The following is a 27,000-nucleotide window of genomic DNA, read 5'->3' on the forward strand; positions in this document are numbered from 1 at the left end:
AGGTATAACTGATGAACTCCCTGGGGAACAAAGCGAGATAAGACAAAGGAAACAAAGCATAACCAATTTACACTCCTATCAGTTATGAATGACTGACTTTGCAGGCACCGAACATCTCCACAGATTACACCAAGAAGAAGAAGAAGAAAAAGAAGACATTGAATTTATACTCTGCCCTCCACTCAGAGTGGCTCACAATCTCCTTTATCTTCCTCCCCCACAACAAACACCCTGGGAGGTGGGGCTCAGAGAGCTCTCCCAGAAGCTGCCCTTTCAAGGACAGCTTTGCAAGAGCTATGGCTAACTCAAGGCCATTCCAGCAGCTGCAAGTGGAGGAATGGGTTCCCCCAGATACCGGTTCTCCCAGATAAGAGCCCATACACTTAACCACATCAAATTAGCTTGAAAAAGTCTGAGAAGCCCAACATAGGTGGCAAAGCTCACAAACACTAGAAAGTACCTGTTTGGGCTAGTATAAAATGATACACTGATTACAGTGAGATTTCCGTTTTCAGGTGGCATACTTTTTTGTTTAGAAGAGATACCATGTACATTTGGTATGTTGAATTAGTAGCTTGCCACCTCAGTGATCCACCTCAAGAATTCTGTAAGGACTTTGCATGGTATTTTTTTAGGCCCATAGCATTCTAAGTATTTAGATTTTGCTTACAGGGACCAGAGCTTTTGGTATCATCCATCACAGATTTCTGATTCCAGTTGAGAGAATGGAATCTATCTGTGGTTTGCTATTTAAAATGCTGTCCTCTACAACCTTCTGTTAAGATCTCAGCAGTGGTTTGTGGGATAAGAGACCTCTAGAACAGCAGGAGAAAGGGGGCAAGGGGGAAATCCTGAACAAAAAGAGTCCCCTCCCCCCCCCACTAAACTATTAACGTTTCAGCAAACACCCCATGAAGAAGAAGAGTCGGATTTATACCCTGCCCTTTGAAGTCTCAGAGTGGTTTACAATCTCCTTCCCTTTCTCTCCTCACCCCACAACAGGCACCGCATGAGATAGGTGAGGCTGAGAGAGCTCTTTGAGAACTGAGAGAACCTGTGACTAACCCAAGGTCACCCAGCTGGCTACATATGGATGAGCGGGGAATCAAACTTCAATTTCCAGATTAGAGTCCGCCACTCTTAACCACTGTATCAAACTAGCAAGTACCCACACCCGACATCACCTCACAACCAGCAATGGGATAAGGGGTATTGTTTGGGCTTAGCCTTTTTTGAGGTACTTCTGGTGTGGAACTTCCAGAGGTGGAAACCAAACCACCAATACGAACCTTTATTTCAAAGATCGATTCAGGTGGGGTAGACATGTTGGTCTGAAGCAACAGAACAAAGTTTGAGTCCAATGGCACCTTTAAGGCCAATAAAGTTTTATTTATGGTACAAGCCTACCAGTTTGGTGTAGTGGTTAAGTGCGCAGACTCTTATCTGGGAGAACCGGGTTTGATTCCCCACTCCTCCACTTGTAGCTGCTGGAGTGGCCTTGGGTCAGCCATAGCTCTCACAGGAGTTGTCCTTGAAAGGGCAGCTGCTGTAAGAGCTCTCTCAGCCCCACCTACCTCACAGGGTGTCTATTGTGTGTGGGGGGAAGGTAAAGGAGGTTGTGACCACTCTGAGATTCAGAGTATAGGAGTATAAATCCAATATAATCATCATCATCTTCTTCTCCTCCTCCTCCTAAAAGGAAGGCTTGAGGACACTATTTCGTATCTGACGAAGTGTGTTTGCAAACAGGAGCTTATACCATGAGCAAAACTTTGAGTGCCACTGGACTCAAATTTTGTTCTTTATTTCAAAGGTTAGCCTCATTAGCTGTCCTTCACCTAGGGCGCTCATCTCCTGATTACAACAACTCAAAACCTAATTAAGCACAAATGCCAAAACAAAGCCAGATATGTTCCAGGGTTGTTTTCATCTGGGCGGCCCAGCGGTGGGAACGGTGAACAAAGACCACTGCTGCAACACACAACGCTGCTTTGAAGCCTGCGATTCCCCGCTCTCCGTGGCGATTTGCGGTATCTATGGCCCTATTGTTTGAAAGCAGAAGCTACAAGTCTGACATTAATCAGACACGCCAGAGCTACTGATCTCCCTTCCAGGCATGCTCAGTTAATTTAAAAAATTTGTGACAGTGCTTCAGGATTTTTTTTTTTCCGTGATGGCAGAGAAACATTGTTCAAAAAGACTGATCAAAAGCCAAGCAAATTGCATTTGTTTTTGGCTCGACGTAGTACAAGCAGAATAGCTGCACCAGAGGGAACCGGGAGACTCCCTCCTCTGCGGCCGCATTTATAAAGAGATGCCGTGAGCAATGTTCCCTCTAAGCTGCAGGGTTTTGTGAGCAAAAATTCTATTTTGTGGAGCTACTGGCATTAAAGTTGTAAGCTACTCATAAATCAGTGTGCTCTGGGGTCATCCTTCCTGAGCTAAGACAGAAATGTGTGAGCTGGAGGCTAAAAATCTGTGAGCTAGCTCACGCTAACTCAGCTTAGAGGGAACACTGGCTGTGAGATGAAAACGTGGAGACTTTTTCTAATTGCCTTACGAAAGATCAGCCGATTCTCCGAGGAACAGATTTCCCTCCCCCCTCCTTAAATACTTCTCAGTGATACACCCAAGATAATATCATTGAGCCTTGAAAAAGTCATTATGGATTAAATGGTATTTAAATGACGATGTTACCATTTACCGTGCGGATACACCTAGGATGTGTTTTTGACATGCCGCAGTCGTTAAAGTATGTGGCATTTAAATGATGATTTCATTATTTGCTAATCTGATACATCTAGGACAGATTTCCAGCCATTCAGAACCTATTACTAATGAAAGGCATTTTAATGACGGCTCTATCACTCGTCAATACTATTATTTATTTGTACAGCAGTGTTTCCTAGTGGCCCCCATGTGAGATAAGGCGCTGGTATGTCATAAATCTGGGGGTAGCTTTAACTTTTATTGGTCACAGAGGATTTAGAAGGATTCATTTTAACTCCTTTTCAATATGGGCTTGCTGTAAGGGATACCCATTACTATTAGTCTGAAATGTAAGGAAGAGGAAGACTTGGTTGGATCCTGCACAATTATTAATCCCCTTTAAAGAGGCACCTCTTGAGCAATGTTCCCTCTAAGCTTTTGAGCAAAAAATTCTACTTTGTGAGCTACTGATATTAACGTTGTGAGCTACTGGCATTAAAGTTGTGAGCTATTGTATAAATTAGTGTGCTCCGGCGTCATCCTTCCTGACCTAAGGCAAAAATGTGTGAGCTGGAGGCTAAAAATCTGTGAGCTAGCTCACGCTAACTCAGCTTAGAGGGAACACTGCTCTTAAATCAACGAAGCACTCCTTGCACTGCAGTAAAATGGGGTATGTGGGACCGTACCCATTGAGCACATCATATTATAAGTTTGAGATAGTTTGTAACTTGGATTGTTTTCTCTTGGTGTTGACGGAGGGAGTACACCTCAGACTGCCACAATGGACAAGCCACGTGGGATGACCTCATGTCCTGCTTACCTGCTTTCCAGAGGTATCACTTTGGACCCTTTTGGAGAGTTGATGCCGGACCCACCCAGTGAAGCAACGTTTAAATCAGTTTAATTTAGGTTAGGTACCATAAAATGCCTTTAAATTATCCTATTGTGCTCAAAACATAATGGTTAAAGAAGGGGTGTCAAACTCATTTGTTATGAGGGCTGGATCTGACATAAATGAGACCTTGTCGGGCCGGGCCATCTATGAACCTATTTAAGATGTAGCAGAGAAATACACTTCGGTGGGAAGGGCGGGATATAAATAAACTTGAACTTGAACTTTTTAAAGGACACAAACACGACTTAATTTAAAAAACAAACAAACCTTAAAACATGCTTTAAAAATTAGCACATTGGTCTTAAAAGTGTATTTGTTGGTATTAAAAGTGTATTTCTTAAAAGTGTATTTGTTGGTCTTAAAAGTGTATTTCTTAAAATTGTATTTGTATTTCTCCCATGGGATCCAGGGAACTGGGCAAAGGAAGCTCTGGCTCTTTCCTTCCCTCCTCAGGCGACCAGGAGGGGGAGGAGCTTCAACCAATGGAGAAAATAGAGGTTTTGCTCTGTAGCTCCTGTGTGATTGAGCAAGCCTTGCAAAGCAAGTTGAGATGCAGAAGGGAGCAAAAGAGAGGGAGAAGGAAGCAGATGAGGCAGTTACTCAGGGCCTGATAGGAGCCCTTCGGGGGCCTGATTCAGCCCTCAGGCCAAACATTTGACACCCCTGGGTTAAGGAGTGAGATTTTGCATCCCTGGCCTGCTTACTTATGGGCCTAGTTCTCACAGAGGTCAGCATCAGACCAGAATCTTTGCTGTACCACCTTTATTTATGTGGAAGAAGCCATGGCTCAACTGTAGGGCAAATTGCAGCACAGATTGTCAAGGCTAAAAACCTATTGTTAGCTAACACATTTGTCAAAAAGTGGGTGTTTTTTTGGGAATACATAAATGGAAAGTCTGCTACTGTATGCTTGATACCAAAGAAATACTTAGACTTAGACTAAGAAGAAGAAGAAGAAGAAGAAGAAGAAATTGGATTTATATCCCGCCCTATACTCTGAGTCTCAGAGCAGTCACAATCTCCTTTACCTTCCCCCCCCCCCCACAACAGACACCCTGTGAGGTAGGTGAGGCTGAGAGAGCTCTTACAGCAGCTGCCCTTTCACGGACAACTCTTGTGATAGCTATGGCTGACCCAAGGCCATTCCAGCAGCTGTAAGTGGAGGAGTGGGGAATCAAACCCGTTTCTCCCAGATAAGAGTCTGCGCACTTAATCACTACACCAAACTGTAACCTGTCCCAAATCACATGACTGGACCCCGCAGGGTGTGAGCTAGCTCACAGTTTTTTTAAGCCTCTAGCTCACACATTTTTGCCTTAGCTCAAGAAAACTGGTCCCAGAGCAAACTATTTTATGCAGCAGCTCACAACTTTAATGCCAGTAACTAACGAAGTAGAATTTTTGCTCACAAGACTCCACAGCTTAGAGGAATTGATAACAGCCTCAAAATGTTATCCCCCTTGTTCCTTACTTTTGAAAGTGCTTTAGGGTTGCGAAATCCAATTCAAGAAATATCTGGGGACTTTGGGGGTGGAGCCAGGAGACTTTGGAGGTGGAGCCAGCAGACATTAGGAGTGGAGCCAAGATCAAGGCTGTGACAAGCAAAATTGAACTCCAAAGGGAGTTCTGGCCATCACATTTAAAGGGACGGCACACCTTTCCAATTCCTTCCTTTCATAGGAAATAATGAAGGATAGGGGCACCTTCTTTTGGGGCTCATAGAATTGGACCCCCTGGTCCAATCTTTTTGAAACTTGGGGGGTATTTTGGGGAGAGGCACTAGATGCTATACTGAAAATCTGGTGCCTCTACCCCCAAAAACACCCCCCCCAGAGCCCCAGTTACCCACAGATCAATTCTCCATGATTTTCTATGGGAATAAATCTGCATAGGGAATAATAGAGTTCCCAGCAGACATTTCCCTCCCCTCCCCCCGCTTCCTGATGACCCTGAAGCGGGGGGAGGGTCTCTAAACCGGGGGATCCCCTGCCCCCACCTGGGGATTGGCAACCCTACAGTGCTGGTCTGAACAAGCATTTTTTTGGGGGGGGGGGGAGCATCAGGTCACAGCTGCCTTATGGCAACCCATAAGAGAGAGAGACTCAGAGGTGGTTTGCTATAGCCTGCCTCTGCGTAATGACTCTGGACTTCCTTGGTGGTCTCCCATCCAAAAACTAACCAGGGCCAGCCCTGCTTATGTTCCAACATCTAACAAGATTGGACTAGCTTGGGCTATCCAGGTCAGGACAACAACCGCTTTGGATATCTTCATAATTACATTTTTCCTTTCTATGCAGGAGAAAAGGTACAAAAAGTCATGTATGAGACAAAAAGTCATGTATGAGAGCCGGTTTGGTGTAGTGGTTAAGTGTGTGGACTCTTATCTGGGAGAACCGGGTTTGATTCCCCACTCCTCCACTTGCACCTGCTGGAATGGCCTTGGGTCAGCCATAGCTCTCGCGGGAGTTGTCCTTGAAAGGGCAGCTGCTGGGAGAGCCCTCTCCAGCCCCACCCACCTCACAGGGTGACTGTTGTGGGGGAGGAAGGTAAAGGAGATTGTGAGCCGCTCTGAGACTCTTCAGAGTGGAGGGCGGGATATAAATCCAATATCTTCTTCATCTTCTACTTTGCTGCAGCTTCATGGATCAGCATCAGCTAGGCCGGGGGTGGAATTCTAACAGGAGCTCCTTTGCATATTAGGCCACACACCCCTGATGTAGAGCTTACAAGGCTCTTTTTTGTAAGCTCTTGGTGGATTGGCTACATCAGGGGTGTGTGGCCTAATATGCAAAGGAGCTCCTGCTAGAATTCCACCCCATGAGCTAGGCTGATTTATGTATCTTTTGGCAAGAAAAACACTCCCAATGGAAAAATCACTCTCTACACTTCAGGCTTCCAAAAAAAAAATCCATTAACTTCCCCCAAACTAATCATTTGAATCTGCCCACTGTCCCCCAACTCTTCTTCCTCCCCACTGCTCCATAACTGTAATAAACATAACCTTTTAAAGCAGATAATAAAACTAAGTGCGGGGCCTGTTTGCAAATTGTAGGAGTGGGTGACAGCTTCATGTCTTCGGTACAGAAAGATTTATGGCTGTATTAACAGAGAGCTGAATCAAGAGATCTCTCTTTTAATATCTGCATATGAATACTGTCATGTTTCATTACCAGCATCTGGTGTTACTGGCGTTTGACCCTAATAGCTAATCAGCATGGAGAACTGCAGATCGGCAGGTCGAAAATTATAGAACGAAGGCTGCAATTCATGTCTGCATTACTAATCATTACCATAAAAGCCGCTAACGCTAGCTTTTTCCTGCCCATGGGCATAACGGTGTCATTCTGACACCAACATGCTGTGCAGGATCAGAAACAGAAGAGAACTGTAAAAAATAACAATATTTTGCATCTCATTTACATTTCAAAATCTGAGAGAGTCTGAATTTGAGAGCTGAATTTCATACAAAACTAGATAACGGTGTTTTTTTTAAAAAGCCACATTAGCTTTACACAGATGTCACACTAAATCAGAATTAAACTCCATTTGGCTAAGATGGCCATGAATTTTATTGGTTTGTTTTGCCATAAGAACATACAAAGAGCCCTGCTGGAGCACACCACTGGTTCATTTAGTCCAGCATCCTGTCTCACAAAGTGACCAACCGGTTCCTCTGGAGGTCCTTCGTCTTTCCCCCTTGGACCTCTGCTCCATATTTTTATCCAATCCCCTCTTGAAGCTGGCTATGATTGTAGCTGCCACCACCTTCTGTGGCAGTGAATTCCACATGTTAATCACCCTTTGGGTGAAGAAGTACTTCCTTTTATCTGTTCTAACCTGACTGCTCAGGAATTTCATCGAATGCCCACGAGTTCTTGTATTGTGAGAAAGGGAGAAAAGTACCTCTTTCTCTCCTTTCTCCATCCCATGCATAATCTTGTAAACCTCTATCATGTCACCCCGCAGTCGACGTTTCTCCAAGCTAAAGAGCCCCAAGCGTTTTAACCCTGTCTTCATAGGGAAAGTGCTCCAAATCATTTAATGATTCTAGTTGCCCTTTTCTGCACTTTTTTCAATGCTATAATATCCTTTTTGAGGTGCGGTGACCAGAATTGCACACAGTACTCCAAATGAGACCACACCATCGATTTATACAGGGGCATTATGATACTGGCTGATTTGTTTTCAGTTCCCTTCCTAATAATTCCCAGCATGGCGTTGGCCTTTTTTATTGCAATCGCACACTGTCTTGACATTTTCAGTGAGTTATCTACCACAACCCCAAGATCTCTCTCTTGGTCAGTCTCTGCCAGTTCACACCCCATCAACTTGTATTTGTAGCTGGGATTCTTGGCCCTAATGTGCATTACTTTGCACTTGGCCACACTGAACCTCATCTGCCACATTGACGCCCACTCACCTTTGTTGCAGTAAGAAAGGCTACAGGCACAAGAAGGAAAAAATGAAGGGTGAAGGGAAGGCAAGGATGGATCCTGATCAATTCCATCTGCTTAAGAAGCATTCACAGTTAGGATTCTTGGCAGACTTATCCACTTACCGACATCAGGGTCATTGGCTTGGACTCTTGTTAGCAGGGCTTTGGTGGCTGTGTTCTCATAGACGCATGCCGTGTAGTGATCGGAGGAAAAGGCTGGGGGGTTATCGTTGATGTCCTCCAGGATGAGACGGATTTCGGACTGACAGAATCTGCCTCCTCCGTCACTCGCCCTTGCGATCAGGTTGTAAACAGGGATCTTCTCACGGTCGAGTGGAGCTGAAGTTTTCAGTTCCCCTGAAATGGGAAGAGCAAGGCATCTGAGAAACATGCAGAGGGTGGGAAAGAAGGAGCATGTGAGGGGAGAGCCTTTGGGGTGAGCAGAAGAGGAGAAAGCAGCCCTGGGACCTCTCTGTCTGCCCCCGCCCCCAAAAACCCTTTAACTAGCCGTGGTCCCTGGCCACAAAGGCCTTTCACCACACTTTGTCTTTAAAATTCTTTAACCAGCGATATCAGGGGTTGAACTTGGAGGCCCTTCTGTACACAAAACATGTGCTCTACCACAAAACCACGCCCGCTCCTCTATTTGCTTCCTTCACCCCATTGAATGGTGATCTCATTTTCTCTTCAACTTACTACAGAAGTCTAGAGGGTAATGCCTTGAAAAGAGCATAACCCCGGACTGTTCTCTTTCTCAGAAGATGTAACTGCATCCTAGTCAGAACTATTTGTGTTGCCTCTTGCGTGGGTCTCAAGAGAACGAGCAGTAAATTATTTCTACCCTTACAGAAATAATTTAACACTGAACTCCCGTGGGATGCATGACACTGTACGGAGTCAGTCATCCTTCCACTGTGAATTTACTGCTCTGTGAAAAGTCCTTGTGATCTTACCGGTTTCTGGATCTAAGAAGAACTTGCTATTCCCGGGGCCATACAGCGAATACCGAATTTCACCGCTGGAGCCAATGTCCACGTCTTTGGCACCGAATTTAAGGATGACTTTATTTGGCGGGATATCTTCAGGAAACACTGCCATGTATGTAACCTTAGGGGAGAAAAACAATGACAAAAAGTAACAGCGGCTGACGAGGGATTTGTATTTTTTTTTCCCCTTCAGAAAAGTTGCCAACACAATTCCTCATCGTTACTGTTAGGTGAGCTCAGTGCTCTGTTGAAATTGGAACTTGCAAACATGATGGAAGAAAATTCCAGCTGAATTTTACCATTACGATTAAACAGAATCTGGAAAAGGACAAGCAAATGTGGGAATGGTGGCACTCAGAAACACAGAAAACACAGAGCTGGAAGGAACTGCAAGGATCATCTAGCTCAACCCCCTGCCCCATGCAAGAAATCCACAGTTACCTCCCCTTTGCACTCCCCCAGGGACCCATGCTCTATGTCTAGAGGAAGGCAAAAAACTTCCAGGATCCCTGAGCCAATCTGGCTTGGAGGAAAATTCCTTCCTGACCCCAAAGTAGCAGCCTGCATTTCCCTGGGCATACAAGAAAGGATCATAAAAGCCAAGCACTGTCTCACCCCTTCTTGCCCTCCCTCTTACAATCTGCCTAAATTCACTGAGTCAGACTTATATAAGGATGGGGTACAGCAGCCGATATGGGGGAAAACATAGCCCTCCATTTGCAATCACAGAGAAAGTTTTAAAAAATTCTTTAAACAGGAAAAAAGAGAGAACAAATGAGGAAAAAACCTTAAAATCCATCAAAGTAAGGGGTTTTTTTTTTCAAAAAGGAAAAATACATAAAGACAAGACAACAGTGGCGCACGATCTATACATGTTTCTATAAATTATTTCCAGTTATCTAAAAATCAGTCCCTATGCAATTGCTTTTTATATGAATTGTGTTCAGATGCTGATAGACGGGGGTCATTTTGTAGAAAAATAGGTGGTGGAGCTCATCCAGGGATTGATATGCAGCTGCACATACTATTCAATGGACAAGGAGGCGGAACTCTCAGGAGGAGGAGGAACTCCCAGAAAGGTTCAGGAGCTGTGCTCCTGTGAGCTCCCACTGAATCCGAGGCCTGCTGATAGAGTTCTAAGGATCCATTGATTTACCGGAAATGGGCTGTTATTTTCCCAGTGTTGTAAACTCCATCACAGAGAAAGCTAATGAAAACTTTTTAACACAGCTGCGGCTGCCAAAAGACCTTTAACTGACTCCTGACCAACAGAGGGGACAAAATCCAGCGCCAACAATCACCTGTATTATGATTATTCTTATGACCTGGTTTATTGTGAGGATACAACAGAGGCACAGAGAACAATGTATTCTGTAATCCTGTATTGAACTACTGACTTTTTTTTTTGTAATTATAATTTTATTCGCTGCTCTGAGCGTGCCGATGACAAAAGGTGGGGCAGGAATTTAGTACACAGATAAATAATATATGAATATGCTTTGCCGGCTAACCTGATCACAGACAGGGCTGTTGTCATTAACATCTGTGACTAACACTTCCACCGCAGTCTGAGTTACAAACAGCCCATCAGTGGCTGTAATGTTCAGAAGATAGATGTCTTGCTCTTCTCGATCAAGCGGCCTCTTGACATAGACCTTCCATTCGTTCTGGACCAGGCCAAGAGCAAACTTCCCTTTGGGGTTCCCTCCTGTGGAAAAAGCACAAAAAAAGACAATGGGAAACTTTTGGAGGCATTTCTATATCTCTGATTTGATGTCACAGTCACGGCAAGTGCCTCTCCCTGTAAGAATACATGGGAGAAGATGGTCCTTCAGATACCCTGATCGCAAGCCATGTATGGTTTTAACTCACATCATGCCATACTGTAGTTAAGAGAATGAACAACATTTCATCTGCCCCAAGCTACAATTGAGTGATGCAAAGATGTTTCCCTTTGATTTTTTAAAATAAAAGACTGTGCTTCTCCAGACCTTTTTAGTCAACCCCGCCCGCCCTTTTTCCTTTCATCCTTTCCCAATTTCACACAATCCTTTCAGTACCAGCACTTGCAAAACATCTTTAAGGGAGGGACGGTGGGAGGGACGGTGGCTCAGTGGTAGAGCATCTGCTTGGGAAGCAGAGGGTCCCAGGTTCAATCCCTGGCATCTCCAAAAAAGGGTCCAGGCAAATAGGTGTGAAAAACCTCAGCTTGAGACCCTGGAGAGCCGCCGCCAGTCTGAGAAGACAATACTGACTTTGATGGACCAAAGGTCTGATTCAGTATAAGGCAGCTTCATATATGTTCATATGTTCATATGTTCAACATTAGGAATTGGTGACTTCATGTTAGTTTACCAATAGCTGTTTGGCCAAACGAGGTCATCTCTCTCCTGAAATTACGCTGAGACTACAGCTTGATGTACTTATACCTCCTTTGGGGGGGGGGGGGGCGTCAAGTTGCAGACAGAACATGGTGACCCAGTAGGGTTTTCAAGACAAGAGACATTCATAGGGGGGGTTGCTGTTACCTGCCTCTGCATAGCAACCCTGGAATACCTTGGTACTCTCCCATCCAAATACCAATCAGGGCTAACTCTGCTTAGATTTTGAGAACTGGCTATCTATCATTTTGTAGAAAAATGACCTGGCTATCCAGATCAGGGTGCCTCTCCTATACACAAATCAAAATGGTTAACTTCCCAAGACAATAGAAACATTTTAAGACATTTGGAGATGATCTCCTTGTTTAGCTCCCCTTACGGGCAATCAGATGCAAACTGTGAACAATCAATGGCCGCCCTTCCTCACTGTGAGACAATCGCCTACCCACTTCGGTCTCAAGAGAGGATGTACGACAACCCCGTCGCTCTTGTTACCAAGACAATTTCATTAGCTGTTGATTATGCGATCAAGAGAGTGCAGCAGGTTCCATTAAGGAATCCTTTAATGAAAGCTTTATCACACCACAGTATTGTTTTTGTATTCATTATGAGTCTTGTTCGGGTGGCGCGAGCGTGCAGTCTGCATAACGGGTGAGGATGTGCCTGTCTTAAGTAGACCTAACGAGAGGTCGTTTAAGGAGCAGCTTAAAGATAAGACCACCAATTAGATCAAATTTATACAAGAGGGAAAACCAGGGAGGAAGAGAGGAGAGGAAACCAATTGGCTTTCTGTTCCAGTGAAACTGTGACACCGAAACAGTCAGTTTTGCTTTTCTACCCCATTAAACTGCACGGTGACAAAAGCAGCATGGAATTCTCCTCCCCAGTCGTCTTCCGAGAGGAATATAAGGCCATTTCACACACCAGGGGATAGAGGGAATTAAACACTGTGCAAAAAAAAAAAAGTGCTGGCTGTTAATGATCCCAGTGGGTATGTGTACCTTCAATTAAAATGTTATGTTTGCCTGCCTGCTCCACACCGTAATCACCTTTTGCAGGACTACCCATGATTATCCGCATCTTGTGGTGTCTGGCCGGCCAATCTCAGAGACCAGATAGGCCTCTGGTCTTAATTCTTACACTGTGGTAGCTACTTTTAGAAATGCTGGAATTCAACCATCGGGATATCTTCCACATCACACCAAAGTCACTTCTGGTTTCTCAGTCAGCCCAGCCTCATGAGACAGGAGCAGCAAATTAGGTTTCCCAGAAAAGTATACCTCAGCCATCACATGTGCTTGCTGAATCCGTACATTATATTTTCAGACAGGTGCCTACAACACCTTTATGTACTTCTACAAAAGCATAACGTACACAGAATACTGGTCCTCATCTTCAGCTGTTAAAGACTTTGAGAAATACTTTTTCACCACAGTCTACGTGCATTTCATCTTCCGTCAAACTAACCAGATAAAATAAAAAATGATAGCTGGTTCTCAAATGTCCTTCACCACTCTTTCTTTTAGTCAGATATAAGCAGGAGACCCACAAGGACTTCCTGTTCCCCACTATTTCCTTTTCCCTTAACTGAAAGCCCCCATAGCCTATCCCCTGAAGAGATAAATTCCCTGGAGAAAACGGCAGCTTTTTTGGGTGAGCTCCATGACATCACATCTCAGATGAGCTTCTCCCTCTTCTCCTAAACTCCGCTGTCCTCAGGCTCTGCTCCCAAATCTCCAGGAATTTCCCTACCCAGAGTTGGCAATCCCCTGAATCACAAAGGTAGGTCTGACTACAAAGGGCCCACACTCCTTTTAAAATGGTACAAAGAGTCCTTCCTCACAGGTGGAACAAGTCTCACTACGAAAGGGAAGATTCCGTCACCGGGGGCTGGTGCATTCAAAGAAGTGAGCCCCTATTTGAATTCTGAGGGATAGCATGAGCTCTTCCTGAATGTGTGACTCAGATTTGACAAGAGATAATACTAATAATGAGATAAAAACAGTACAATATGGTTCAGAGAGTAAAGGTGTCTTTCTGAGATCTGTTTTTTTTAAAAAAAACCAGTGCCCTCACGCAGACCTCATTCGGCACTAATAAATTAAATTTTCCATCAACGTTTCCAAGCTGGTTCTGTTTCCCAAGGGTATTCTAATTAATTCATTTTCAACTGTAGCTTTTAAAAATGGAAGCTTTCTGACTGTACATATTAATGGATTCTTTAAAATCTGTCAGCAGTTTTCTTTTTATATTCTGTTTGAGCATTACAAGATCCAAGCATTACCTCTGAAAATAACATTCCCAGAAGGCCTTAAGGTTAAAAAAAAAATCTATTTATCTGTTGTTGTTTTTTTGTTTATTTGGTGTTTGAATAACGTCCTGCATCCAACCTCCCTCTTAGCGAATGTTACAAAACTAATTTGAGTTTTAGTAGATGAAAGGGAACTGAGATCTCAAATATTTTAAACATACTTTGAAAGGAAAGGTCCCCCGTGCAAGCACCAGTCGTTTCCGACTCTGGGGTGACGTTGCTTTCACAACGTTTTCATGGCAGACTTTTTATGGGGTGGTTTGCCATTGCCTTCCCCAGTCTTTTACACTCCCCCCCCCCCCCAGCAAGCTGGGTACTCATTTTACCGACCTCGGAAGGATGGAAGGCTGAGTCAACCTTGGGCCGGCTACCTGAATCCAGCTTCCGCCAGAATCGAACTCAGGTTGTGAGCAGAGTTCAGACGACAGTACTGCAGTACTGCTGCTTAACCACTCTGCGCCATGGGGCTGTTTAAACATACTTTAGCCAAGCACATATAAAACAACTTAAGATGAACAGATTTTTAAAATGCTGTTGCTTTATTGTAAAATCTGATCAAATTTTCGTGAAAACACAAGTCTACTGGACTTTCTATCTCCACTTAATTGTGGATTGTTTCTTATAGTGATTGCTACACAAGGCAATGCCCGCCCTTGTAAGATATGTGGATAATTAGGAAAACAACTGTCAAGGGCCCAGTTCTTACAAGAGGTCACTAGTTGTTAAGCTGTTTCTGAGTTCATCCAGATCCTGTCAAACCAGATTCATGCTGGGAGTTTCATGATGAAACTTAATTCTCAAGTGCATGGTGCACCCACTTTGAATCGTGATTGGGGGGCAATGGTGGCCCCGTGGAGCAGCCATTTGCCCCACTGTGGAAACTTATATCAGTACAAGTTTTCCCAGTGGGACAAATAGTGGCTCCCCAGGGCCATTTCAGCTTGGGATCCAAATGCACACCCCTAGGCTTACGCTCGTTCTCCCCGCAGTCTTGATCCCACAAACCTGAGAATTAAACTTCAAAAATCACTGGGAAACAATGCTCCCTCTACGCAGCAGAGTCTTGAAAGCAAAAATTCTACTTTGTGAGCTGCTGGCATTCAAGTAGTGAGCTACTGCATAAATTAGTGTGCTCCGGGGTCATCCTTCCTGAGCTAAGACAAAAAATGTGCGAGCTGGAGGCTAAAAATCTGTGAGCTAGCTCACGCTAACTCAGCTTAGAGGGAACACTGCTGGGAATGCTGCAGATTCTGGTTTGACGGGACTTGAGGTAGGCCCAGAAACAGTGTAATGTGTAATTAGGCCCTAAGGCAATACACATGACACAACAGGTAGAGGTAGGGTTGCCAGGTCCTACCCGGCTGTTGGTGGGGATCCTTTTTCCTTTCTGAGATCTTCTGCATGTGCGGCACAATGATGCCATCTGGTAGTGATGTCATCACATCACAGACATTGGGGGGAGGGGGGTGGCGCTCTAGTTTTTGAGCAAAACTTTATGGTTTGTAGCCGATTTTACCATAGAGTGTTGCCCAAAAACTAGAGTGTCACTGTGTGGCATGATGATTTCACTCACTTTCAGGTGATGTAATCACATTGCCTTTTGCGCCAGTTGGGGGGAGGATTTCCACCCCCAACTGGCTCTAGCAAGCCTAGGTAAAGGCTCACATGACAGAATCAGGGCTTTTTTTGTAGCAGGAACTGCTTTGCATATTAGGCTGTACACCCCCTCATGTAGCCAATCCTCCTGGAGCTTTCAGTAGGCCCTGTACAAAGAGCCCTGTAAACTCTTGGAGGATTGGCTACATCAGGGGTGTGTGGCCTAATATGCAAAAGAGTTCCTGCTACAAAAAAAGCCCTGGACAGAATGATCTCTTAGGAGAAATGACTCCTTCAAACAGAACATTTCTGTGGTTGCTTTTTTTCGCCCACCTCTCTGCTTGATACTTTCTCTCCAATCTTCTTGTCTCTGCTTTTTATCCTCAAACAGTTGCTGCTTCTCCCTTTGGTCTAGCCCCCCACCCCTTTTAATTAAAAATGCCTCATGCATGGGATTACTAGGTATACCCCATAATGCTGACGATAATCGCATGAGATCTTTTTTTTTTTAAGTTGCAATGTGTGTGCATGTGCTTTTCTCCATTCAACCCCCCCCCCCCCTTTCTTGCTTTAATTTTGGGATTTTTCCGCAAACTGGTTTCCCCAGGTTTGTAGAAACAGCTGTGCTTTCCAACCCCTGCCCCTTGTGTACATTTTTAGGTCCTAACTCTGGGGCCAAATGCAGGATTAGATATACGACATTCCCTCCTCAAGACGGATTTTTCACATCTTGTACGTAATGGTTACTCTCCTTGGAGAACAGATATTAAACTCTGCTCGGAATACCCCGAACTCTATTCTCATTAATTATCCCTCCTCACTTGCCTTTTAATTCAGTGCTCTGTTTCCTCACTCAAGACTTTTTAAAGCAAATGGTTCATGCATTTACAGTCTGAGAATGACAGACGGGCTTTGGCAAAGGAAAGCCAAACAACTGAATTGATCCCAGTGGAATACTTAAGTCCGGACACTGACCTCATTTGGGGCAATCTGTCCTCCGGATGTTCCACCAGTGGAAACCCTCTCCCTTCAAGTTACACTGTTTTAAAATCAGAAAGACCTTCAGAATTTCTGTTGCTCTTGTCTTAGAAAATATAGTGACACGACTATGCTGCTACTCTCTCCAACATACAGGGGTGGAATTCTAGCAGGAGCTCCTTTGCATATTAGGCCACACACCCCTGATGTAGCCAATCCTCCAAGAACTCACAAGTCTTTCTTGTAAGCTCTTGAAGGACTGGCTACATAAGGGGTGTGTGGCCTAATATGCAAAGGAGTTCCTGCTAGAATTCCACCCCGCCAACATATATTTCAATAGACACCATTCTCTTTTGTCCCTTCACACTGCTTAGCTTTTCATTATAAAAATGTAGCGTTGTTACTTCTAAGACCAACAAAGTTTTATTCAACTTTGTTGGTCTTAACGGTGCCTCTGGACTCAAATTTCATTAATTTATTACTTCTAATATTGATGCATTCATGGTATAGACTGTAAATGAAGGGGATACCAGTAGATAATGTATGCCCAAACCTTCACAAGATGTAGGCCCTTTTATCTGAAAGTCCTTACATCATTTATTTAATCAATGGTTCTTAGGATGCTAAGATATGCCTTGAAAAGTCTCAATTATTCTTAACAATTACAAAATATACTTTAACACAATAGCCTCCTATGTTGACGTATTTATTGCTCCGCTATTTCTTTTCCAGTAATTAAATCCACTTGTGGAAACACACTGGGTTGTATCTCGGACAAAATGTCCTCTAGTGCAAAATTTCCTCTAGTCCAACCAACACCTTCTGGTCATCCCTGACCCCAAGGACGTCCGACCTGCCTCGACTAAGGCCAGGGCTGACAACACTGACTACCAATACCAATTACCATCTGGACGGAGGAGAAAATCGAGCCGACATAGTTGGCATCCTTGGACACCAGGCTGTGTATTTAAGTGTCCACACCATCCACGCTATTATTGGCTTAACTGTTTTAATTTTTAATTGTTTTACTGCTTTATTGTAATAGTGTAATTATTGGTTTTACTGTTTGATATGTTGGAATCCGCCCCGAGCCCAATTTGGGAAAGGGAAGGATATAAATAAATAAATAAATATGAACATGACGTAGATGTTTGAAAATCTGAATTCATTTTTTTATGGTATTTTGTGTGTGTGTGTTTGTGCTTGCATGCTTGGAAGTCATTGCCAACTTCTGGCAACCCCTAGTAAGTATAGAATGTTTCAGAGAGGTGGCTTGCTATTGCTTGCCTCTGCCTCCTTGCCCCAGTAACCCTTGGAGGTCTCTCTTCTGGAGTACTTTGGGGCTATATGGAGCAAACCTGATGCTGTTCTCCAAGAAGCTCGTAGAAGCGAATGCGAAACGTGGGTTAAAGTACTGCTGCGTAGTGTTTCACTTCCTATGCCTGGCTGTACAGAAGAAGGACTTGTTGGAGCTTTGGTCTCTGTGGACGACTTTCTTATTGCAACATAAACTTTCAGGAGCTCTGTTCTCCATGCAAGACTTCACCGCTGGAATTTCTGCCTACACCCAGCTGTTGAGGAATACTGGACATTTATTTGTCTTTGAGTGACTGTGGGTGAGGGTATAGGTTCCTTATACACTTTTGTTATTGTACAGATGATTTATAATGCATTTTGAATATTCTGAATATTTCTTGAATAATTTATGAATTATATGAATTGTGTATAATTTTGGAGGCTGGTTTTTCGCGGAGGTTTTTGTAACCTATTTCCCCAATCCCCAAGTGGGGGCAGGGGAACCCCTGGTTTGGAGGTCTTCCCCCCGCTTCAGGATAATCAGAAAGCGGCGGGGGGGGGGGGAGGGAAATGTCTGCTGGGCACTCCATCATTCCTTATGTGGAGACCGATTCCCATAGGGAATAATGAAGAATTGAACCATGGGTATCTGGGGCTCTGGGGGAGGCTATTTTCTGAGGTAGAGACATCAAATTTACAGCATAGCATCTGATGCCTCTCTTCAAAACACCCTCCAAGTTTAAAGAGGATTGGACCGGAGGGTCCAATTCTATGAGCCCCCCAAAAAGGTGCCTCTATCCTTCATTATTTCCAATGGAGGGAAAACATTTAAAAGGTTTAAATGTGATGGTCAGAACTCCCTTTGGCGTTTAAGTTATTCCTGTCACAACCTTACTCCTGGCTCCACCCCCAAAGTTCCCAGATATTTCTTGAACTGGACTTGGCAACTCTACTGCATCACTACCACTAGGGACTCCCTTACCTAAACCAGATGTGAAGCCAAATCCTGCATCTGTTTGCTTGGAACCAAGCCCCACTGACTTCAGTGGGCAGCACTGCACATTGCTGCAGGAAACACCTGTGTTAATACCAAGTTTTCCTGCATCGAAGGCATGACATTGCATACATAAAAACCTGCCTTGTGGATCCATTTTAAGATAGAAGGTGTGGATTGGTATTTTCCTACAAAATAAACACTAAAGAAATGTATCTTTAAACATTGCCTAGGAAATGTGATTGGGTCAGAGTTTCCAGACATGGCTGTATGATGTCTGCTAAAGTAGAGGATATGTCTGTCAGAGGCTGCTAGTCACGGTAACTAAAGGGAACTTCCACATCCAGAGGCAACTAAATTCTGAATACGAGAGGCCTCGGCCTCTATGCCCTGTCGTTGGCCATCCAGAGGAACTGGTTGGCCACTGTCTGAGACAGGATGTTGGACTGGATGGACCACTGGTTTGATCCACTAAGGCTCTTCTTATGAAATCTCAGTCTCTATGCCCTGTTGTTGGCCCTCCAGAGGAAATGGTTGGCCACTGAGACAGGATGCTGGACTAGATGGACCACTGGTCTCATCCAGCAGGGCTCTTCTTATGTTCTTAAGAAGGCCTCAGCCTATACGTCCTGTTGCTGAACCTCCAGAGGAACTGGTTGGTCACTGTGTGAGACAGGATGCTGAATCAGAAAGACCACTAGTCTGATCCAACCTTATATTCTTAAGGTGTAACTCTCGTTTTTTTCTGTATTAATTGTAATATGCAGAGCTGGCCTTCCTTCCAAATAAGTATGCATAGGACTGCATTTACTTGGTGTTTGCTTCCGTAGTGGAAGGCACTGAATCTTCTCCTGCTTCATTTAGTACATGAACTGCCATCATGAACACAAAATTTTTCCATTTTGAGATGCTCAGGAGAAAGGCAGAAAGATGGGGATATATAGAATTTTAATTTAATTGGAAGTCATTGCCAACTTAATTTAATTTATAAAATAAATAAAGGTATTACCACACACCCCCTTCAGCCTTTGCAAAGAGAAGATTCCCTCCCAACTGCTTTCCTCAAATGCTGGCCTATGATGCACTTGGATTAGAAGAGGTTAAAATGTTTTAAAAGCCTTCCCCAAAGTAATTCTATCCCGGAGAGGAAAAATGTGCATCGAACTTAAACACCTCTGCTTTACAGGTAACGTATAAATTGTAGGAAGGTGACTGTAAGTCAATATTCCTGCATGACCATCAGTTGATACAGAAAATGGAGACAAGTACATTTCATACTAAAGTCCTCTCTTTCGCACATGTGTAATCAGTGTGGAAGATAGGCTTAAAGCTCCTTTAAGTAGCACATGAACATTCGGTTTCCAGTTCAATATTCGGTCTCTAGTTCAGAAACGAATCTTGTATTAGGAAAGAACTGAGGCTTTGGGGAATTGCTCCCTGCTAATAGCAGACAGTCAAGGGATATATGGACTTAGAAGGAAACTGTACAGGTTCAAGACCACCCAACAATTTTGTTGACCTCTCAGCTTTCTAACTCCCATACCACACTGACTTTCTTTCCAGAGGAACAGTACCCCAAAACTTGCTAGAAAAGGCACTGTGCCCTCCAGGCTTACACAACATGTGATCAACAAAGCCAAACTTGGCCCGCTGGTCAGATATGGTAGGCAGCCAGGATTTCAATAAACCCTTTTACATTTCTGCCTACTTGGACCTGGAAAAAGAGAAGCATCGGACAGGGCACATTACGCAGTTTGTAGGTTGAGTCCAGCCTGGTGTGTCACAGTTGGCCTGATTTCAATTTTAATATGCAACACAACCCCAAGATGTGTTTTCTTCTCAAGGGGGAGACAGTAAATCCACCATGAGCTGAACTGCCCACTAGCTATTTGTTAAAAGGGTCCACACAGTGTATGGCATCATTATTATCATTATTTATTTGTTTATAGAATGCTCTGGATCTCCACTGCATTTAAAATGAGTGTTTTTAATGAGATTTTCGATCAAGAAACCGAAAGGATGCTTTTAATTAAATAAAACAAGGCAGTTATAAACTAATGGCTCCCCCCCCCATACCCGCAATCAGGAAGAATGAATGTTGCTCATTCTTTCTGCACAATGCTGCAGTCCTGTCTATGCTGATACATCAATCACGAGGTGTTATAGACTGTGATATAAGAACACAGTGCCAAGTATCAAATCTAGCAGATTAAAAAGACCTATACAGTTTTCTTTCACTTTCCCCTTTCCTTTTAGCTGTTTTGGATGCTAAGGGGATAGGGGGACTCCCTAAAACTCAAAAAGTAGGTTTTGTGGATCTGTGCCACAAGACCTGTGGCGCAGAGTGGCAGGTTGCAGTACTGCGGTCCAAGTTTTGCTCACGACCTGAGTTTGATCCCGGTGGAAACTGGGTTCAGGTAGCTGGCTCAAGGTTGACTCAGCCCTCCATCCTTCCAAGGTTGGTAAAATGAGTATCCAGCTTGCTAGGGGGGAAAGTGTGGATGACTGGGAAAGGCAATGGCAAACCACCCCATAAAAAGTCTGCCATGAAAGCGTTGTGATGCAACGTCACCCCAGAGTTGGAAACAACTGGTGCTACCCAACTATCTGCCAGCTCTCAGTGCACACCAAGTCATAAGAACATAAGAGAAGCTATGTTGGATCAGGCCAATGGCCCTTCCAGTCCAACACTCTGTGTCACACAGCGGCCAAAAAAACCAGGCGCTATCAGGAGGTCCATCAGTGTGGCCAGGACACCAGAAGCTCTCCCACTGTGCCCCCCTCAAAGCACCAAGAATACAGAGCATCACTGCCCCAGATAGAGTTCCAACAATATGCTGTGGCTAATAGCCAATGATAGACCTCCGCTCCATATGTTTATCCAATCCCCTCTTGAAGCTGTCTATGCTTGCAGCCACAACCACCTCCTGTGGAAGTGAATTCCATGTGTTAATCACCCTTTGAGTGAAATAGTACTTCCTTTTATCAATTCTAACCTGACTGCTCAGCAATTTCATTGAATGTCCATGAGTTCTCATATTTCATTTTATTTCAATTTATATTGTGAGAAAGGGAGAAAAGTACTTATTTTTCTGCCTTCTCCATCCCATGCATAATCTTGTAACCTCTATCATGTCACCCCTCAGTTGACATTTCTCCAAGCTAAAGAGCCCAAGCGTTTTAACCTTCCTTCATAGGGAAAGTGTTCCAATCCTTTGATCATTCTAGTTGCCCTTTATCTGCCTTGCTTCACCTCCTTTGGACATCATTCCCCACAGAGATCTTACCTGTAATATGGTAGCTGACTTGACGGTTGGCATCAGAGGTATCCTCGTCCCAAGTGCTGAGAACAGCAACAACTTCACCCGGTGAGTCACTCTCTTTCACAGATCCGCGGTATATCTCGTGCTCAAATACAGGAGCGTTATCATTGATGTCTGTCACTGTGACAGAGATCAAAGTGGTTGAGGAAAGGGACAGGGCTTCTCCCAGGTCTGAAGCCACCACTGTGAAGGTGAAAGTTGGGTTCTTCTCATGGTCTAGGTCTTTCAAAGTGCTGATCCAGCCGCTGTTGCTATCAATGGCAAATGTCTCTGTGATTTTGTCAGTCTCTGATTCTGCTAAGAGAGAATATGTCACTTGGCCGTTTGCCCCCCAATCGGCATCGACTGCTTTGACCTGGAGAAGTTTCGTCCCTATTGGCATCCCTTCCATTATGATGGCTTCATAGCTGGCTGAGTCAAACACAGGTTTGTTGTCATTGAGGTCCAAAATTTTAATGTCCACATCCACAGTTAACACTATGTCCACTTTACCTAGCTGTATAGTTGCTGCAACTTTGAAGTGGAAGACGGGAGTTGTCTCATGGTCAAGTCTCTTGTCTAGTTTTATGATGCCTGTGTCTCGCTCTATAAGGAAAACACCATCCTTATTGTTTTCAGTCAGTTCACCATTCACTGTGCTATAGGTGGCACCTTCATTAGGCAACACATGCAGAACATCAATAGTACTACCTATCAGTGTGTCTTCTGATACAGTGAAGGAATATTGAGGCTGGGAAAATGAAGGCAAGATTGTTTCAGGAGGTAACACATGAATGTACACAGGGATAAGGGAATGCCTTACAGGAATGCCTCCATCGACAGCTTTGACAAAGAAGGAGAGCACTGTGCTTTTTAGCTGGTTAAAATTCCCCTTGGTGACCATCCATCCATTGTCGGGATCAATTTCCAGCAGATCTGCGACGGAAACCGAGGCTTCACTGTACAACGAATAGGCAATCCGTGCGTTTGCACCATCATCTAAGTCGATCGCTTGCACTTGAGTGACCAGGTGACCTCTCCCAACATCTGCTTTGACACTTGCCCTGTATTCCACTGTCATAAACTGGGGAGCATTGTCGTTCTCATCCACCACAATCATGCGCACAGTACAGAAGGTCACTCTCCCTCCGCCATCGAGGGCTCTCAACGATATGGTAATATCGCCTTCTAAGGGGATCTCCCGGTCAAGTTTCTCAGTGGTGATAATCTGTCCATTGTTATCAATTAAAAAGCGATCCTTGGCGAAATCATTCATAATCGAGTAGCTTATTTGCCCGTACATGCCTGAATCTCCATCAGTTGCTTTTACGTGAATTACTTTGGTTCCAGGGGGAGCGTTTTCTCGAACCTCTGCCACATAAATACTCTGTGTGAAGACGGGGCTGTATAAATTTGCTCCGAGAATGTAGATATGAACCTGAGCTGTGCTTGTGAACAAACCATCAGAGACAGAGACATTCAAACTGTACATTGACTCCATCCTCTGCTTCCGATGGTTCGAGAGGGTGATCACTCCACTCTTACTGTCCATTACAAAACTTGTACGGTCATTTCCAGACAAGATACTGTACTCCAATCGGTCAAAATCAGAGCTGTCTGCATCAGAGGCCTGGACACAAGTAACAAAATGACCCCGTGGAGCTAGCTCACTGACATATGATTCGTATATCAACTGGTTGAAAACTGGAGGGTTGTCATTCATGTCAGTCACAAAAATGCTGACGAGAACTTCACTGCTCAGAGGTGGGAATCCATTATCTGTTGCCCTTACTTTCAAACTGCATTGCTGCATCACTTCATGGTCCAATAAGCGGGCCGTTAGGATCAGCCCACTTGTGCCATCTATGTGAAAATAATCCGTGCTGTTGAAAGTGTCCTGGACTATTTGATATTGAATAATTTTGTTATTCTCAGAATCTGCATCCGTGGCAACAACATGCAGGACCGGAGTGCCAATCAATGAAGCTTCCGTCAAGGTGGCATTATATGCAAAGTGGTCAAAAATGGGAGCGTTATCATTGACGTCGTTAATAATTAGATCCACTGTGACCTCAGCTCGGGCACCAGTGAGGGCATCGCTGGCTCTCACGGTGAGCTTGAAAATAGGGTTGACTTCATAGTCTAATGGGCTGATGACGCTGAGGACTCCAGTATCAAAATCAATGTTGAACTGATTATAGGGATCTCCGTCCACAATGATATAAATGATCCCTTGGCCTTCTGGGCTGGTTGCATTGATGCTCAGGATTGGGGTATGCATTTCTATGTCTTCATTTACAGAGGCTGTATAGAAGGGCTTGTCAAAAACAGGCATCGCTTTGTTAACTATTGTAATAGGCAATTCTACAGAAGCAGACAGTGATGGATTGCCTCCATCTTTAGCGATGACGATAATTAAATACTCTATGTTAGATAAGTCAGAGTTAAAGGCTGCTTTTAAAGTAACACTGCCAGTATGCCTGTCAATTTCAAAGTGCCCATAGTCCTCCTTCAGCAGGTAAGATACATCGCCATTAGCACCCTTATCTTTATCAATGGCAGTCACTCGGTATATCAGGGTTCCTGGATCAGCTTCAACCTGTACGGCAGCGTAATATGGAAGCCCTATAAATACAGGGGCATTGTCATTGATGTCTTCAATGTGAACTCTGACAACCACCCTGGCGACTCGTAGATGGTCCAGTTCACGGCTAGCCTCTACCACCAGTTCATATAATTCCTGTTCTTCTCTATCAAATGGGATGCCCGTAGTTTGAATGACACCCAAGGTGGGTTTGATCTTGAATTTGTTCCCTGGGTTTAGTATGCTGTACTTCAAGGGCTCATTAAGGCGGTTTCCAACAGCGTTGACCACTGCTACCTGTGTGATATTGGTGCTGTTTTCTGAGATGGATGTGGAATAAAGGTTTTGGGTAAAGTGGAGACCACTGTCCATGGCTTCTTTGACCATTATGGTCACTACAGCAGTACTATAGAACTTCCCATCAGACACTTTTGCTATGAGCATATAATGGTCTTTGGAAAGGCTGTTGTTTTTTATAGTCACCACCCCTGAAGTAGAATCAATTACAAAGTGTTCCATGTTACCTTCAATCAGGCTGTAAGTCATTTCAGGTGGGACTTCTGAATCCGGGTCGGCAGCCTTGACTTTGAGAACCTCAACCCCAATGAAAGTTGGCAGAAGTAAGATGGTCTCGAACATAGCCTGACTGAAAACCGGAGGGTTATCATTGACATCTGTTACATCAATAGTAACCTCAACTGGACTTTCAGCAGTGAGCTGTGGGTTGCCGCTGTCTCGTACGTGGACGTGAAAATGGAAATGAGCGATAGTTTCATGGTCTAAGTCAGCAATGGTTCTAATGGCACCTGTGCTGGAGTCTACTGTGAAATACTTCTTAGCAGTGGACTCAACGATCTGGTAAACAAGCAAGGCATTCTGATTGCTGTCAGCATCTGTGGCTCGTATCACGAGGGGATTATTGCCTAAACTCCGGACAATGCTGTTTATTGGAGCAGCTTCACTGATGGTGCCCCTATACTGCGAGAAGAGAAAGACAGGAGGGTTGTCGTTTTCATCAACAACCTGGATGTTCACAGTGACATTGGATGCCATTCCCGCCATGTTCATGGCTTGCACAGTGAGCTGGTAAGCAGATGTGTGCTCATAGTCAAGCAGCTTTTGAGTAGTGATGACTCCTGAGTAAGGGTTTATTACGAAGGCTCCATTGATGTTACCATCCTTGACCTCATAAACTAGTGTGGACTGGCTGATCGCAGAGACCATGATGACTGACGTTCCAAAGTCAACGTTTTCATTCACTTCAGCTTGCCATTCCTTGTGCATGAATCTGGGGTGAGAATTGTCTGACATGGTTACGGATATGCGGACGATGGCTGTGGCTGATAGGGGTGGGGAACCCTGGTCAGTCACTTTGACGGATAAAACAAATTGGCCCATTGTGGTCAAATCTGGTTCCTTCAGCACTGTGATGATGCCCAGAACCGGTTCAATCTTGAACGTATTCCCGGTGTTCCCTGAAATAGCAAAAGAAGAAGACACATTAAAGGTGAAATTTAAAAATGCAATCCAACTATAATGTAGGGTCCTATAGAATGTTCCAGGGACAGATGACATACAGTTGGGGTCCATCAGGGCTTTTTTAGTAGCAGGAACTCCTTTGCATATTAGGCCACACACCCCTGATGTAACCAATCCTCCTGGAACTTACAGTAGGCCCCGTACTAAGAGCCCTGTAAGCACTTGGACGATTGGCTACATCAGGGGTGTGGCCTAATACGCAAAGGAGTTCCTGTTACAAAAAAAGCCCTGGGGTCCAGTAAGCTGAAGACAGATCACCAGGCATACGTTGTGGACTACAAGGTAAATGTCAACCTAACCATCCATTTTTGGAACCTTAGGGAGGCAGAAAAAACCAGGAACTTAAATATGCATTTGGTGGACCACAATATATGACTAGAGGGCTTGGTTTGGTGAAGCACAGCTAATTGGCCGACGTAATGCCTGGAAAAGAAATTGTATAGAATCCCCATACAAGTTGCTTAGAATTCCCTGCAGGATGGGTGCGATATCTGCATAAGCAGATAGAGTTGAAAATAGTCTTTTTAAGATCCACTCACATGTAGTATAACAACCCACATACATATATGGCACAAGTTATACAATGCAGGTATTTTAAAACCAAATGTCTACATGGAAACTGTTTAAAAGTTCTATCAGTGACAGATGGCCCGAGTCACTTTCAAAACGCATTCAATAGCCACGGCTTTCCCTGAAGAACCACAGAAACTGAAGCTTTAAGAAAGTTTTGAAAATTGTGTTATGCACTCCAACTCACAGAGCTACAATTCCCAGCGCTCCACGATGGTTTCAGTTTCATAGGGCAGGCATAAAAGCAATACTGCAGAGCAATTCTTCTGCAGTAGGCTGCTTGGCGTAGCGCCATCAACTTCAAGCAGGGGATCACTCCCCATTGTGTATGTAGAAAACAACATTGAAACTCTTGAGCTTGCTTGTCAAAGAACTCTGTAACTAAGGCTGTGATTCTGCACAGTTTGTTTCAAAGGGTATTCCA

At 44.2% G+C, this 27,000-nt stretch overlaps 1 protein-coding gene across 6 annotated transcripts in view; it reads right to left on the reverse strand.

Moving 5' to 3' along the window:
* Positions 1 to 27,000, reverse strand: part of FAT3 (FAT atypical cadherin 3) — a 546,218-nt gene that overhangs the window by 105,143 nt on the left and 414,075 nt on the right. For all 6 annotated transcript variants that reach the window (XM_060234952.1, XM_060234950.1, XM_060234951.1 and 3 more), the window contains 4 exons: positions 21,869 to 25,942; positions 10,537 to 10,733; positions 8,993 to 9,146; positions 8,163 to 8,396 (listed from right to left, as the gene is read on the reverse strand). In XM_060234952.1, coding sequence (XP_060090935.1) covers positions 8,163 to 8,396; positions 8,993 to 9,146; positions 10,537 to 10,733; positions 21,869 to 25,942 — 4,659 coding nt within the window. The remainder of the gene's footprint in view (positions 1 to 8,162; positions 8,397 to 8,992; positions 9,147 to 10,536; positions 10,734 to 21,868; positions 25,943 to 27,000) is intronic.

The sequence above is a fragment of the Heteronotia binoei genome, chromosome 3 (assembly GCF_032191835.1).
Source record: "Heteronotia binoei isolate CCM8104 ecotype False Entrance Well chromosome 3, APGP_CSIRO_Hbin_v1, whole genome shotgun sequence".
Lineage (NCBI taxonomy): Eukaryota > Metazoa > Chordata > Lepidosauria > Squamata > Gekkonidae > Heteronotia > Heteronotia binoei.